The 11,307-nt window shown below is 54.5% G+C and overlaps 1 protein-coding gene across 3 annotated transcripts in view; it reads right to left on the bottom strand.

Moving 5' to 3' along the window:
• CEP104 (centrosomal protein 104) overlaps nucleotides 1-11,162 on the bottom strand; it is a 138,636-nt gene extending 127,474 nt beyond the window's left edge. Inside the window, exons 1-2 of one of the 3 annotated variants that reach the window (XM_077458276.1) lie at nucleotides 10,890-11,162; nucleotides 6,924-7,045 (exon numbers count right to left, since the gene is read on the bottom strand). In XM_077458276.1, the coding sequence (XP_077314402.1) occupies nucleotides 6,924-7,036 (113 nt within the window). In that variant the 5' untranslated portion in view covers nucleotides 7,037-7,045; nucleotides 10,890-11,162. The remainder of the gene's footprint in view (nucleotides 1-6,923; nucleotides 7,046-10,889) is intronic. The other 2 variants (XM_077458275.1, XM_077458277.1) reach the window with 2 other exon arrangements.
• Between the last annotated feature and the right edge of the window lie 145 nt (nucleotides 11,163-11,307).

Raw genomic sequence — 11,307 nt, forward strand, 5'->3', positions numbered from 1 at the left:
AACCACCGCCATCTCGCCTTCTCTGCAACCACCGCCATCTCGCCTTCTCTGCAACCACCGCCATCTCGCCTTCTCTGCAACCACCGCCATCTCGCCTTCTCTGCAACCACCGCCATCTCGCCTTCTCTGCAACCACCGCCATCTCGCCTTCTCTGCAACCACCGCCATCTCGCCTTCTCTGCAACCACCGCCATCTCGCCTTCTCTGCAACCACCGCCATCTCGCCTTCTCTGCAACCACCGCCATCTCGCCTTCTCTGCAACCACCGCCATCTCGCCTTCTCTGCAACCACCGCCATCTCGCCTTCTCTGCAACCACCGCCATCTCGCCTTCTCTGCAACCACCGCCATGCCGCCTTCTCTGCAACCACCGCCATGCCGCCTTCTCTGCAACCACCGCCATGCCGCCTTCTCTGCAACCACCGCCATGCCGCCTTCTCTGCAACCACCGCCATGCCGCCTTCTCTGCAACCACCGCCATGCCGCCTTCTCTGCAACCACCGCCATGCCGCCTTCTCTGCAACCACCGCCATCTCGCCTTCTCTGCAACCACCGCCATGCCGCCTTCTCTACAACCACCGCCATGCCGCCTTCTCTACAACCACCGCCATGCCGCCTTCTCTACAACCACCGCCATGCCGCCTTCTCTACAACCACCGCCATGCCGCCTTCTCTACAACCACCGCCATCTCGCCTTCTCTACAACCACCGTCATCTCGACTTCTCTACAACCACCGCCATCTCGCCTTCTCTACAACCACCGCCATCTCGCCTTCTCTACAACCACCGCCATCTCGCCTTCTCTACAACCACCGCCATGCCGCCTTCTCTACAACCACCGCCATGCCGCCTTCTCTACAACCACCGCCATCTCGCCTTCTCTACAACCACCGTCATCTCGACTTCTCTACAACCACCGTCATCTCGCCTTCTCTGCAACCACCGCCATCTCGCCTTCTCTGCAACCACCGCCATGCCGCCTTCTCTGCAACCACCGCCATGCCGCCTTCTCTGCAACCACCGCCATGCCGCCTTCTCTGCAACCACCGCCATCTCGCCTTCTCTACAACCACCGCCATCTCGCCTTCTCTACAACCACCGTCATCTCGCCTTCTCTACAACCACCGTCATCTCGCCTTCTCTACTCTGTTACTTAAAGCAGAATTCCTGACACACTGTTGAACACACATATACAGCGAGTATAGAAAATAATCCCCCCCCCTTTAAAATAATCACATTTTGTTACTTTGCAGCCTGAAATGAAAACAGACACTGTTTTTGTTTTATCCAGCTGTGTTTACTCCATGCAACTTTTAACAACCAAGTGAAAGCTATAACATGTCAGGAAAATAAAAATCCCAGAGTTGGAAAAAGGATCCCCCCCCCCCCCCCCAACCTTGTGTGAGTATTTTGTTGGACCCCTTTGCCGTAATTCCAGCCTTCAGTCTGTTGGGATTTATTTCTACTAACTTTCCATATCTAGACTTTGTAATATTTGCCCACTCTTTGCGGAACTGCTCAACTTCCGTTACATTTTAAGGTGACCGTTTGTGGACTGCAGTCTTCAATTATTCCACAGATTTTCATTGAGGTTTAAATCTGGGCTCTGACTAGGCCATGCAAGGAAATTCCACTGTGTGCTCATTGGTGGACATTCCCCGCCTTCTCCTCCAACCACTGTGCGCTCATTGGTGGACATTCCCCGCCTTCTCCTCCAACCACTGTGCGCTCATTGGTGGACATTCCCCGCCTTCTCCTCCAACCACTGTGCGCTCATTGGTGGTCATTCCCCGCCTTCTCCTCCAACCACTGTGCGCTCATTGGTGGACATTCCCCGCCTTCTCCTCCAACCACTGTGCGCTCATTGGTGGACATTCCCCGCCTTCTCCTCCAACCACTGTGCGCTCATTGGTGGACATTCCCCGCCTTCTCCTCCAACCACTGTGCGCTCATTGGTGGACATTCCCCGCCTTCTCCTCCAACCACTGTGCGCTCATTGGTGGACATTCCCCGCCTTCTCCTCCAACCACTGTGCGCTCATTGGTGGACATTCCCCGCCTTCTCCTCCAACCACTGTGCGCTCATTGGTGGACATTCCCCGCCTTCTCCTCCAACCACTGTGCGCTCATTGGTGGACATTCCCCGCCTTCTCCTCCAACCACTGTGCGCTCATTGGTGGACATTCCCCGCCTTCTCCTCCAACCACTGTGCGCTCATTGGTGGACATTCCCCGCCTTCTCCTCCAACCACTGTGCGCTCATTGGTGGACATTCCCCGCCTTCTCCTCCAACCACTGTGCGCTCATTGGTGGACATTCCCCGCCTTCTCCTCCAACCACTGTGCGCTCATTGGTGGACATTCCCCGCCTTCTCCTCCAACCACTGTGCGCTCATTGGTGGACATTCCCCGCCTTCTCCTCCAACCACTGTGTGCTCATTGGTGGACATTCCCCGCCTTCTCCTCCAACCACTGTGCGCTCATTGGTGGACATTCCTGCCTTCTCCTCCAACCACTGTGCGCTCATTGGTGGACATTCCCCGCCTTCTCCTCCAACCACTGTGCGCTCATTGGTGGAATTCCCCGCCTTCTCCTCCAACCACTGTGCGCTCATTGGTGGACATTTCCCGCCTTCTCCTCCAACCACTGTGTGCTCATTGGTGGACATTCCTGCCTTCTCCTCCAACCACTGTGCGCTCATTGGTGGACATTCCCCGCCTTCTCCTCCAACCACTGTGCGCTCATTGGTGGACATTCCCCGCCTTCTCCTCCAACCACTGTGCGCTCATTGGTGGACATTCCCCGCCTTCTCCTCCAACCACTGTGCGCTCATTGGTGGACATTCCCCGCCTTCTCCTCCAACCACTGTGCGCTCATTGGTGAACATTCCCTGCCTTCTCCTCCAACCACTGTGCGCTCATTGGTGGACATTCCCCCGCCTTCTCCTCCAACCACTGTGCGCTCATTGGTGGACATTCCTGCCTTCTCCTCCAACCACTGTGCGCTCATTGGTGGACATTCCTGCCTTCTCCTCCAACCACTGTGTGCTCATTAGTGCTGTGTGCTTTGGAAGCAAAACCTTCTACCCATTGACAACTTTCCCTGCTGCAGAGAAATATACCATAACAGGATATTACCACCCCCCCCCTCCCCCCATACCAGGATATTACCCCCTCTATGCTTTACTGTAGGAATGGTGTTATTTCGATGGATTTCCACCAGACATATGGTTTGAGGCCAAATCTTTCCATTTTTGCCTCATCTGACCAGAACACTTTTTCCATGTGGCCTCAGAATCTTCGTGGTATGTTTTGGCAAAGCTCAGTGGTGGTGGCATGTGGACTTTCTTGAGGAGTGGCTTTTTTCTTGCACCCCTCCCCCCATACAAGACACATTTGTGGAGAATGTGTGATATTGGTATCCCAAGCACACAATGACCACTCTTTGCCAGAGTTGCTGTAGGCCTCTTGGTGGCCTCTCTGCTCAGTTTCCTCAAATTTGTAGCAACGTCCTGATCCAGGGAGGGTCTGTGTTCTACCGAATACCTTTCACTTCTTTTTCCCAAAGATCCTGGAGACAGCGCCACCCATAGGTGATCGTTTCTTCAGTTGAACAACCAGGGACTGAAATTCTCCAGGAAAGCTCTTTTCATGCTGAGCTCATCAAAGATGATCACAGCTGATCACAGGTGAAAGTCAAATGTCTTTGTGTGCCATTGAGGAGGTGATTAGCTACACCTGACTGAGTTTACAAGTTTGTGTTTTTTTGAGGGAGGGAGGGGGGTGATCCTTTTCCAACTCAGTGATTCGGTTTTTATTTTTTCCTGACATGTTGGTGTTCTATCTTTCACTTGGATGTTATAAGTTGCACATAAAGTGGACCTTGAGTCATTTTTTTCACCTTTCAGTCTATTTCAGTCTATTAAATCTTCTGCCCTAGTTGTTATGGTTTTAAATTTGGATACTAAAACATTTTTTTTCCTGCCAGTAAATCCCTTATACAGCCCACTTCCTGTTTCTTGTCTGGTCATTAGCCTAGACTTATGACATCATGCATCTGAGAGTTTGCCAGGAAGGGAGGGGGCATGAGTCATAAGAGGGGCCAATGAGAGCTGCAGTGCTGGAGGCGTGCCTCTGTGTGTCTGTGTAAATCCAGGAAGTGAACAGGCAGCAGCTTCAGCTGCTCACAGTTAAAATGGCTGCAGCCAGACTCAGTGGAGGGAGATTTCTGCAGCATATTTGGGCTCAGAGGGAAACCCTGACATAAGGGGGGCGGGGAGCTCAGAGGGAAACCCTGACATGAGGGGGGGCGGGGAGCTCAGAGGAAACCCTGACATGAGGGGGGGGCTCAGAGGGAAACCCTGACATGAGGGGGGGGGCTCAGAGGGAAACCCTGACATGAGGGGGGGGGGGCTCAGAGGGAAACCCTGACATGAGGGGGGGGGGCTCAGAGGGAAACCCTGACATGAGGGGGGGGGGGCTCAGAGGGAAACCCTGACATGAGGGGGGGGGGCTCAGAGGGAAACCCTGACATGAGGGGGGGGGGGCTCAGAGGGAAACCCTGACATGAGGGGGGGGGGGGGCTCAGAGGGAAACCCTGACATGAGGGGGGGGGGGGGGGCTCAGAGGGAAACCCTGACATGAGGGGGGGGGGGCTCAGAGGGAAACCCTGACATGAGGGGGGGGGCTCAGAGGGAAACCCTGACATGAGGGGGGGGGGCTCAGAGGGAAACCCTGACATGAGGGGGGGGGCTCAGAGGGAAACCCTGACATGAGGGGGGGGGGGCTCAGAGGGAAACTCTGACATGAGGGGGGGGGGCTCAGAGGGAAACCCTGACATGAGGGGGGGGGGGGGCTCAGAGGGAAACCCTGACATGAGGGGGGGGGGCTCAGAGGGAAACCCTGACATGAGGGGGGGGGGCTCAGAGGGAAACCCTGACATGGGGGGGGGGGGGCTCAGAGGGAAACCCTGACATGAGGGGGGGGGCTCAGAGGGAAACCCTGACATGAGGGGGGGGGGGGGCTCAGAGGGAAACCCTGACATGAGGGGGGGGGGGCTCAGAGGGAAACCCTGACATGAGGGGGGGGGGCTCAGAGGGAAACCCTGACATGAGGGGGGGGGGCTCAGAGGGAAACCCTGACATGAGGGGGGGGGGGGCTCAGAGGGAAACCCTGACATGAGGGGGGGGGGGGCTCAGAGGGAAACCCTGACATGAGGGGGGGGGGGGGCTCAGAGGGAAACCCTGACATGAGGGGGGGGGGCTCAGAGGGAAACCCTGACATGAGGGGGGGGGGGGGCTCAGAGGGAAATCCTGACATGAGGGGGGGGGCTCAGAGGGAAACCCTGACATGAGGGGGGGGGGCTCAGAGGGAAACCCTGACATGAGGGGGGGGGGGGCTCAGAGGGAAACCCTGACATGAGGGGGGGGGCTCAGAGGGAAACCCTGACACGAGGGGGGGGGCTCAGAGGGAAACCCTGACACGAGGGGGGGGGGCTCAGAGGGAAACCCTGACACGAGGGGGGGGGCTCAGAGGGAAACCCTGACACGAGGGGGGGGGGCTCAGAGGGAAACCCTGACACGAGGGGGGGGGGCTCAGAGGGAAACCCTGACACGAGGGGGGGGGGCTCAGAGGGAAACCCTGACACGAGGGGGGGGGGCTCAGAGGGAAACCCTGACACGAGGGGGGGGGCTCAGAGGGAAACCCTGACACGGGGGGGGGGGGGGCTCAGAGGGAAACCCTGACATGAGGGGGGGGGGGCTCAGAGGGAAACCCTGACATGAGGGGGGGGGGCTCAGAGGGAAACCCTGACATGAGGGGGGGGGGCTCAGAGGGAAACCCTGACATGAGGGGGGGGGCTCAGAGGGAAACCCTGACATGAGGGGGGGGGGGGGCTCAGAGGGAAACCCTGACATGAGGGGGGGCTCAGAGGGAAACCCTGACATGAGGGGGGGGGCTCAGAGGGAAACCCTGACATGAGGGGGGGGGCTCAGAGGGAAACCCTGACATGAGGGGGGGGGCTCAGAGGGAAACCCTGACATGAGGGGGGGCTCAGAGGGAAACCCTGACATGAGGGGGGGCTCAGAGGGAAACCCTGACATGAGGGGGGGCTCAGAGGGAAACCCTGACATGAGGGGGGGCTCAGAGGGAAACCCTGACATGAGGGGGGGCTCAGAGGGAAACCCTGACATGAGGGGGGGCTCAGAGGGAAACCCTGACATGAGGGGGGGCTCAGAGGGAAACCCTGACACGAGGGGGGGGGGGGCTCAGAGGGAAACCCTGACACGAGGGGGGGGGGGGGGCTCAGAGGGAAACCCTGACACGAGGGGGGGGGGGGCTCAGAGGGAAACCCTGACACGAGGGGGGGGGGGGCTCAGAGGGAAACCCTGACATGAGGGGGGGGGCTCAGAGGGAAACCCTGACATGAGGGGGGGGGCTCAGAGGGAAACCCTGACATGAGGGGGGGGGCTCAGAGGGAAACCCTGACATGAGGGGGGGGGCTCAGAGGGAAACCCTGACATGAGGGGGGGGGCTCAGAGGGAAACCCTGATATGAGGGGGGGGGCTCAGAGGGAAACCCTGACATGAGGGGGGGGCTCAGAGGGAAACCCTGACATGAGGGTGGACTCTAAAGGGGATGCCGATGGGCACTCTGATGTAAGAGAAGTGGGAGTTGGGGGACTCTTATGTAAAGGGGACACTTTTGTAAGAAAGGACTTGGATGGAGCCCCCACCAAGTTATTTCATGCTAAAGAAAAAGCATCTTCATTCATTTATAAAACGGACTATTCATACAATATACGATGTGGCCCCTCGGGGTCCCTGTTCTACGCTCAAGAAGCCTCTCTGACTCTAGCACAGACACGTTTACTGGATAGGATTAGTGTTGTCTTCTCTAATTTCCCTCTTTGTTATAGATAGATCTGTACCTGGGGGAGCGCCAGCCGTTCACCGTGGGGGCGTGAATCATCAACTCTTTGGCACTGAACCCGTCCTCATGGCCGGAGGAGCTGACCACCACAAATCCGATCTTATGCGGCATCCTGGGAACCTGCAGAGGGAACGAGCCGGAGGTCACTTCATGGACACCATAGCAATAAAGACCGACGAGAGAGAGAGAGAGTGTGAGAGAGTGTGAGAGAGGAGAGGAGAGGAGAGGAGAGGAGAGGAGAGGAGAGGATCTCCATGTATAAATAGATAGACACGGGGGCACTCTTTACGTCTAGAGGAAAAGAGATTTCATCTCCAAGTACGGAAAGGTTTCTTCACAGTAAGAGCTGTGAAAATGTGGAATAGACTCCCTGCAGAGGTGGTTCTGGCCGGCTCTGATTTCTTTAAGAAAGGCCTGGATTATTTCCTAAGGGCCGGTTCACACTGCGGCGCGAGGCGAGGCGACACGGCTCGCCTCGCTCCCGCAAGTCGCCCCCATTCTGTACAATGGAACCGTTCTGAGAGGAGCGACTGGAGTCGCTCCGACTCAGAAAAAAGGTTCCTGTACTACTTTGGGGCGACTTCGGGGGCGACTTGCATTGACTTCTATACAGAAGTCCTCTGCAAGTCGCCGCTGAGGTCCGTGCAGGTCGCGGCGAGGCAAGTCGGAGACGCCTCGCCGCGCATCGCTGTGTGCACCGGCCCTAAGTGTACAGAATATAACTGGGTACTGACATTTATAGGTAAAGTTGATCCGGGGAAAATCCGTTTGCCTCTCAGGGGATCAGGAAGGAGTTTTTTTCCCTGCTGTAGCAAATTGGATCATGCTTTGCTGGGGTTTTTCGCCTTCCTCTGGAACAACTGTGGGTATTGGATTGTACTATTTTTTTTTTGGGTTGCACTAGATGGACTTGTGTCTTTTTTCAACCTGACTAACCAACTATAAGAGACGTCCTAACTGGTCTGACTATGTTCATTTTTCAGCCCATTCAATATCATTGAAGTCGGATCATCATCTTCACTGATCTGACTCTTGGCAAGTGACTTGTGCTCTTAGGATATTGAAGGGGAACCCTTTAAGTGCGGTATGAATCTTAGGAGAGAACCCCACGCCAAATGGAAAAAAAAAAAAAGACAAATTCTTCCTCTGGTCTTCTCTCTCCAGTGATGAGCTCTTCTACTCCCTCCAGTGATGAGCTCTTCTTCTGGTCTTCTCCTTCAGGGTGATGAGCTCTTTTCCTTCTCCCTCCAGTGATGAGCTCTTGCTCTGGTCTTCTTCTCCCTCTCGTGAGGAGCTGCTCTTCTCCCTCTCGTGAGGAGCTGCTCTTCTCCCTCTCGTGAGGAGCTGCTCTTCTCCCTCTCGTGAGGAGCTGCTCTTCTCCCTCTCGTGAGGAGCTCTTCTTCTCCCTCTCGTGATGAGCTCTTCCTCTGGTCTTCTCCCTCCAGTGATGAGCTCTTCCTCTGGTGATGAGCTCTTCTTCTCCCTCTGGTGATGAGCTCTTCCTCTGGTCTTCTCCCTCTGGTGATGAGCTCTTCTTCTCCCTCTAGTGATGAGCTCTTCCTCTGGTCTTCTCCCTCCAGTGATGAGCTCTTCTTCTCCCTCCGGTGATGAGCTCTTCTTCTCCCTCTGGTGATGAGCTCTTCTTCTCCCTCTGGTGATGAGCTCTTCCTCTGGTCTTCTCCCTCTGGTGATGAGCTCTTCCTCTGGTCTTCTCCCTCTGGTGATGAGCTCTTCTTCTCCCTCTAGCGATGAGCTCTTCCTCTGGTCTTCTCCCTCTGGTGATGAGCTCTTCTCCCTCTAGTGATGAGCTCTTCTCCCTCTAGTGATGAGCTCTTCCTCTGGTCTTCTCCCTCCGGTCTCTTCTTCTATGCCGCTGACTCGGTCATCCTCTGATGCTGGATCCTGCCGTTGCGTCATCTCCGATGTCTGCCAGTTCTTATATAGCCATGGGGCGAGGCCTCATGCTAATATCACCGGATGCCCACGCCCCATGCCTATATAAGAGCTAGTAGATGTAGCAGATGACACAACTGAAAGAGCCAGGGTTGGAGGAGGAGCGAGTCAGCAGCGTGAATGGGTAGGGATACAATATACCCCATGCTTATTCACATAGATGGGGTGGGATCTGGGGGTCCCCTTGTTGAAGGGGGCTTCCAGATTCCAATAAGCCCCACAACCACCGTCCAGGGTATTCGGGAAGAGGCCCTTGTCCCAATCAACATGGGGAGGGGAGCTTTGGGTGGGGAGTGCAGAGCCCCCCCTTCCCGAAAGCAACCACCCCCCCCCCCAGGCATGTGGCCTGGTATGATCCAGGAGGGGGTGGAGCTGCATTCACATCTCCATTCTCCCTCTTTCCTGACTTGCCGGGCTGAATTCTCAGATAATGTTCTAGTACGGATTTTTTTTTGGGGGGGGGGGGGCACGCTGTTTTTCTTTTTACATTGTGGTGTGGGGTTTCCCCCTCAAGAGTCATACCAGACTCTAAGAGCCTGGTATTGTCAGATCAAAGCTGGATCCCATTCAGTGAAGTCACATGGAAGTCGGACATGAAGTCGTAGGGCAAAATCAGATCAGAGCCGTGTGAACCCGGCCTTTGATAAAATAAAGAATGTAGAACTGACCTGATGACTGAGCTGTCCAGGTCCTGAAGTAGCAAAGGCCCCCCAACCAAAACATGTCCACCGCCATGCTTCACAGTTCACCTCAGTCCCCTATACTGGGGAATAGGCCTGGGATCACCTCCTATGCTGGAAATACCTCCTATACTGGAAACTATACTGGGATCACCTCCTATACTGAAAACTATACTGGGAATACCTCCTATACTGGGAATAATACTGGGATCACCTCCTATATTGGAAACTATACTGGGGATAACTCCTATACTAGGAATAATACTGGGATCACCTCCTATACTGAGAATACTTCCTATACTGGAAACTATACTGGGATCACCTCCTATACTGGGTATACCTCCTATGCTGGGAATAATACTGGGATCACCTCCTATACTGGGTATACCTCCTATGCTGGGAATACTACTGGGATCACCTCGTTTACTGGAAACTATACTGGGAATACCTCCTATACTGGAAACTGTACTGGGAATAACTCCTATACTGGAAACTATACTGGGAATACCTCCTATATTGGAAACTGTACTGGGATCAACTCCTATACTGGGAATAATACTGGGATCACCTCCTATACTGGAAACTATACTGGGATCACCTCCTATACTGAGAATACCTCCTATACTGGAAACTATACTGGGATCACCTCCTATACTGGGAATAATACTGGGATCACCTCCTATACTGGAAACTATACTGAGAATAATACTGGGATCACCTCCTATACTGAGAATACCTCCTATACTGGAAACTATACTGGGATCACCTCCTATACTGGGATCACCTCCTATACTGGAAACTATACTGAGAATAATACTGGGATCACCTCCTATACTGGAAACTATACTGAGAATACCTCCTCCTATACTGGAAACTATACTGGGATACTGGGATCACCTCCTATACTGGAAACTATACTGAGAATACCTTCTATACTGGAAACTATACTGGGAAAAATACTGGGATCACCTCCTATACTGGGAATAATACTGGGATCGCCTCCTATACTGGGAATTATACTGGGATCACCTCCTATACTGGGAATTATACTGGGATCACCTCCTATACTGGGAATAATACTGGGATCACCTCCTATACTGGGAATAATACTGGGATCACCTCCTATACTGGGAATTATACTGGGATCACCTCCTATACTGGGAATAATACTGGGATCACCTCCTATACTGGGAATTATACTGGGATCGCCTCCTATACTGGGAATACCGGTGTTGATATGATGGAATACTCTGGAAGGTTCTCCATATTCCTCCATAGTAATAATAATAATAATAATAAATAATAGAAGTCATTGCGCCTCCCCCTCTCACCTCAGGCGATCCCCGGGGCTCCTCTCTGTCCGGTGTCTCTATGGTAAGTATTGGGGGAGGGGGTGCTGTGTGGGGTGTATCGGGCGTGTATTGGGGGTGTACAGGACACGTCTCGTCTCCTCAGTAGCACACAGCCCCCCCGGTATCTCTTCCCGGTACACACCGGCCCGCCATTCACACCGGGTCCTCTCCCGGAGCCCAAATCTCCATAACCACCGCTTGACAACAACCGCCGGCCGCCGAGGACTCTGGGAGTTGTAGTTCGGAAGTAAAAAAAAAAAAAAAAAACCCACTGGAGCATGCGTACTGAGCGTACCTGGCGCACGCCGCGCTCACAGGTGTATGCGTGCCGTGCGTTTAGGTTCTATCTACAAAATACGCATGCGCATATGGTGTATAAGGCGTACAACTTGCTCCA

Source organism: Lithobates pipiens, unplaced genomic scaffold (genome assembly GCF_037356315.1).
Source record: "Lithobates pipiens isolate NorthernLeopardFrog02 unplaced genomic scaffold, aLitPip1_a1.2 Scaffold_27, whole genome shotgun sequence".
In the NCBI taxonomy this organism is placed as follows: Eukaryota; Metazoa; Chordata; class Amphibia; order Anura; family Ranidae; genus Lithobates; species Lithobates pipiens.